The 4842-nt window shown below is 29.5% G+C and overlaps 1 protein-coding gene and 1 long non-coding RNA gene across 3 annotated transcripts in view; one reads left to right on the top strand and one right to left on the bottom strand.

Moving 5' to 3' along the window:
• The window catches only part of LOC117177043, a 59533-nt gene that overhangs the window by 13302 nt on the left and 41389 nt on the right, over positions 1 to 4842 (top strand). The window lies entirely within an intron of this gene.
• Positions 1 to 4842, bottom strand: part of LOC117177042 (pancreatic triacylglycerol lipase-like) — a 115259-nt gene that overhangs the window by 10852 nt on the left and 99565 nt on the right. For both annotated transcript variants that reach the window (XM_033367506.1, XM_033367505.1), the window contains exons 5-6: positions 4172 to 4318; positions 637 to 865 (exon numbers count right to left, since the gene is read on the bottom strand). In XM_033367506.1, coding sequence (XP_033223397.1) covers positions 637 to 865; positions 4172 to 4318 — 376 coding nt within the window. The remainder of the gene's footprint in view (positions 1 to 636; positions 866 to 4171; positions 4319 to 4842) is intronic.

Consider the following 4842-nt stretch of genomic DNA (forward strand, 5'->3'; position numbering starts at 1 on the left):
GCCGTTTTACCTGTCGTGACCATAAAAATAAGATGAAGGCCTATGCCTCGACTCAGTTTTCAGACGCAGCCAGAAATTGAAGTCATGGAGACGAACTCAAGACATAACTAAGTCGAACTCAAGTCGACGCATTGTTACGCGGGAAGTTAATCTTTTCGTTTCGTCATCCTGGGGGTTCGAGCTTTGTAACCTGTGTCGAAGATGGGGAGGGGCGGAAAAAGTTTGCAAAATGGCGTGACGTAGTTTTTTAACAGTCCCTTAATTGAGCCCTTTTTTTGGAAAACCATCTAAGTCAACTTAGGGTTTGGCACAAAATTGCCGAAGAAAGTTTTCAAAATGTATCTTCATAATCCAAAAAGGATATGTTACGGATTCTAAATTGTTTGAACAATCTAAAGCACGTACTTTTTGGTTTGTAAAGACAGATTTTTTAAAGTATCTTTGACAGTTTTGTGTCAAAACCTAAATCGTCTTAGGTAGTTTTTCTTGAGAACGGCTCCATTCAGAAGTTTCAAATTCAATTTGCTTCAATCTGCAGTTGGAAAAATCATGATACTGATCGTATGAACATGATTCTTCTGAAAAAATCAGTTTAAGAAAACAATTGAGAAGTTTTTAAACTTGTGAGTAACATACCTAGGAAGAAGATGCTCTTCCCATCTGTGTGGATAACGTCGACTAATTGGGCGTCTGTGTAATCCAGACGCAGGTGACTTGGCATGCCTTGAAAATAGGGCTCGGCTGGATCTAGGCCAGTGATTCGACCAACTGATCCTTCGAGTTTTTCTCCAGCGTATCCTGCTGTATGGGCCCCAAGACTGTGGCCTATCAAGTGTACGTCCATGGTATCTAGGCCGTAGTTCATCTGTTTTTGGTAAAATGAAACAATAATTTTAGATTTTAGCTAAGTGATGTAAATATTATTCGAAATCTGTAAAAATGGTTTATTTTGAAGGGTTGCTCTTTTGTGTTATTGGTTTCCGAGATTGGAATTAGTATTTCTGTACTAGAGGGAAATCACTGCTTTTTTGCGTATGCGCCTTTATTATAGCCTTTATATGTCAGCCCATACCAAGAACTCGAGTCCTTTCAATAGGAACATGCAAATATAATTCTGTTAAAAACAGAATACATCCCTAAAAACATTCCTAAAATTTTATGCCGAAAAGTATGCACTCTAAATTTAAATCAGGGGTAATTGATTCGAGAATAATTGAGGGTTCGGTTCCCTGCTGAATTGGGTTGAGTTAAAAATAAACTTTACAATATGATATTATGGCTTATTCGTAATATTATAGTATGTGAAGTAAGCTTTTTTAAATTTATATAATATAAAAGAAAATGTCATGTTCTGATACATATTTTAGTATGAACTCAAGCAAGGAAACAAAGCCTAAACTCAGACAAATTATTTTTTGATTTTGAAAGAAAATTACTATAAATCAAAGGAAAATATTCATTGCAAATTTAATAGCCTTTATTTTATTCCCGTATTTTCTTTTTTTTTTTGAAGAAATTCTCCCTTTTAATCTTTTTTCTTGTTTTTTCCCTAAAATGCGAACTGTGAATAGAACCTACTAAGAAAATCCAACAATTTTTGATGAAAGTTAATTTTTTTAAATTGAAAAATCTATTAATTATATTTATTGTTCAGAATTAATCATTGTTGGTTGAAGATTTAAATATTTTTTTAGATATTTGTCTTTCTTTTAGTTTAAAATTAATTTTTTGAACAGACAATTTAAATATTCTATTTTTGGATACAAATTTATATTTTTTTGTTGAACATTCAACTATTTGGCTTTAACTGATTTTCGTATGGAAAATTCATATTTTCAGGTTGAAAATTCAACTGTTTCTAGAAAATTCACCTTTTTTGGTTTGAAAATTCACTGTTTAGTTAAAAATTTGTCTTTTGAATTAAAAATTCTAATACTTTGTTCAGTGGCGGATTCAGAAGCAATTATGGGGGGGGGGAGATTCAGTGCTTTGCAACATATTTGAAGAATTGTAATTAAAAAATTGACCAGTGATGAAGCTCTTGGAGGTTGAATTGAAATAAAAATATATTTGGTTAAATTATCAACTATTGCAGTCTGCGTTAAGAATTAAATTTTTTTGGTTAAATTAAATTTATTTTATTTCAAATTAAAGTCTTTTTTGGTTAAAATATTTAGCATTACAGGTTTAATTGAGAATTACACTTTTTTTAAAAGAAAATTGAATTACGCTTGACTTGAAGTTTAAATCCTTTTTAAAAAATGCCTTTTTTATTATTTATTCTTTGTTGGGTTGAAAATTCATCTTTTTTATTTTAAAATTCAACAATTTGGTTAAAATTAGATCTCTGAAGGTTGAAAATTCAAATTTTTGGTTAGAAATTTAAGTATTATATTACTATATATACATATTACTATATTATATTATATTATATTTTGTTAAAAAGTAATCTTTTCTGTCGAAAATGTAACTGTTTTGTATAAAATTCATTTTTTTTTGTTATTCTTCTACTTTCATGAAAAATCACCCCATTTCCCCTATTTTAAAGAGTATTTCAGACTGTGAAGTCGGCCATTTGCTGCCAGGCAAGTAAAGTTTCCTTGGGTAAAAAAATTGTTTTTTGATCCAATAAACATTTTTATTGACTTTAAGGAACTGTCTAGTATTATGGAAATTCCCTTAAAATTAAACAGTAAATTAAACAGTAAATGAGTGCCTTTATTTCAAAAGAAACGGTATCTTCAATTCAAAATACAATAAAATAAAAATAAAATACTAGAAGTTTCAGCATTCACACAAAATTGATTACTTATCAGTCATTAGTTAATACTTTTTCGATTTTTTATCGAATTTAAACTATTTTAGATCATTACATTTTTTAAATCCGGAAGCCTGTTTAATTTATGTAACTTTTTAAAAACAAATTAACTTTGAGTTTTCAAAAACGGAATAATCTTAAATTGAAAATCGAATTATTTGCAATTTGGAGTAAAGTTAATCTTTAAACAAATTTGAAGAAATATCGAAAATATCTATCAATAATTTCTTTGAAATATGGTATTGGTCATTAAAAATGATATATACTATGGTAATAATGATAATAATATTCCCTTTTGCAGAAATGAATAATCTTCCATTTTGATTATTCATAATATTCAAGATTAAAAGCAGGATCAGTCGTTGTAGAAGGTAGAAAATGTATTAAAGTTCTTATATTCTGTGACTAGACATTCAATTACTAATTTGCTTTACGGCAAACATTGATATTCGAAATATTGTTAATAATTCACGAGGAGCTTCAAGAATAATGTAATTATCGCGCCAAAAAGATCTCGAAAAATTGTAAATTAACAAAAAGCTGTGAATTTGCTATCAAGGTAAAATAATTTATGATGCTCTGTGCGTAAACAACCCTTACTACTGAAAGTAGATAGGTAAATATGTCTGACTAAAACGTAATTTTCCATTGATTTGAAGAATATTGTTTTTTGCAAAATGTTATAGCGTTCTCCAAACGATATCCAGATATCTTCAAGGAATATAGAATTCCGAAAATTTACATACCAACATTAATTTAATATCATAAAAGTACAGACAGCAGCCACTTATAGGGATTATTATCAAACCTGTCATATGCTAAAGTATTAAGATGCACTTTTCAGCCATTTTCGAGAAAAATGGCTTTAAAAAATTCCACGCACGTTTTATAGACCACGATGCAAGAGCCTTTTAACTACTAGTTAGATCAGGCGATAGCGCTTTGAGTTTGTAACCGAAAACTCTGGCCTCAATTCCTGCTGCCTGGATTTAAAAAAATGGTTACATTAAAAATTTTTTTAATTCCAATGAACTATTAAATTGATTCAAATGAAATAAAAATATTAATTTTTAATCATTTTTTTTCTGATAAAATATTAGGGGTTTCAGCCTTTGCCACTTTCACTGATAGAAAAGTTTTTTTATAGAAAATTCTCATTTTTCTTCATTCAAATAAACATTTTTGTTTTGCTTATTATTATTGTCATATAAGAGAAAAATAAAATATATAAAAATATTACCAAAGGAATAAAATAAATATTTAAATATAGAGAAGTAGTAAAATGAAATGATATAAAAATAAAATAAAAAATAGTTTCTATTGTAATTGAAATGTTTGAAAAAATCAACGCACCTGAAGATGCTTGATAAGATTCGCGATTTCCAAGCCGACGAGTCTCGTATTCGCTGTAGCTTGAGTATAAAGAGGAAGACTTCCTCCAGCCCAATCGACGATGATGACGTTGTAATCACCATGCTTAAGCAGCTCATTTCTCATCTCCTGTAATAAAAATAAGAAAACGGTCGGAAATGACGTTTTGCATCTTTTTCACTTTCATTATGAATCCTTTCGATGGAAATCTATATCTCGTTTATGTCTATCTCTACTAACTGTCACGCGATGTATAATTTATGCCTGCATAGGACCATAGCGATCTTCCGCCTACATTATTGAGATTGAAATGAGTGATATGACTTTCAATAGCGCCTTCGCTCGACTATCTCGAGTGCATAATTTGCACTAATTGCAGACTAGTTTTAACTATTAAGTGTTAATTAACGATTAGCTACATGTACGTATATGATATATCCTCCAAAGATTACTGGCTGGTATGTGCAGCCTAAATATTAATTTTCTCTGATTGTATATCAACATGGGCCTTTTTTACTTTCCCCTTGAACTTTTTGATCCATTAGGTAACTTTAGAAACCGCAATTTTTAAATAAAAATATAAAATCAATATTAATACAATTTTTTTACCGTATATAGTATTTATTACCTAAAATAATTGAAAAGAAAAGCAA

The sequence above is a fragment of the Belonocnema kinseyi genome, chromosome 7, assembly GCF_010883055.1.
Source record: "Belonocnema kinseyi isolate 2016_QV_RU_SX_M_011 chromosome 7, B_treatae_v1, whole genome shotgun sequence".
Taxonomy (NCBI): Eukaryota; Metazoa; Arthropoda; class Insecta; order Hymenoptera; family Cynipidae; genus Belonocnema; species Belonocnema kinseyi.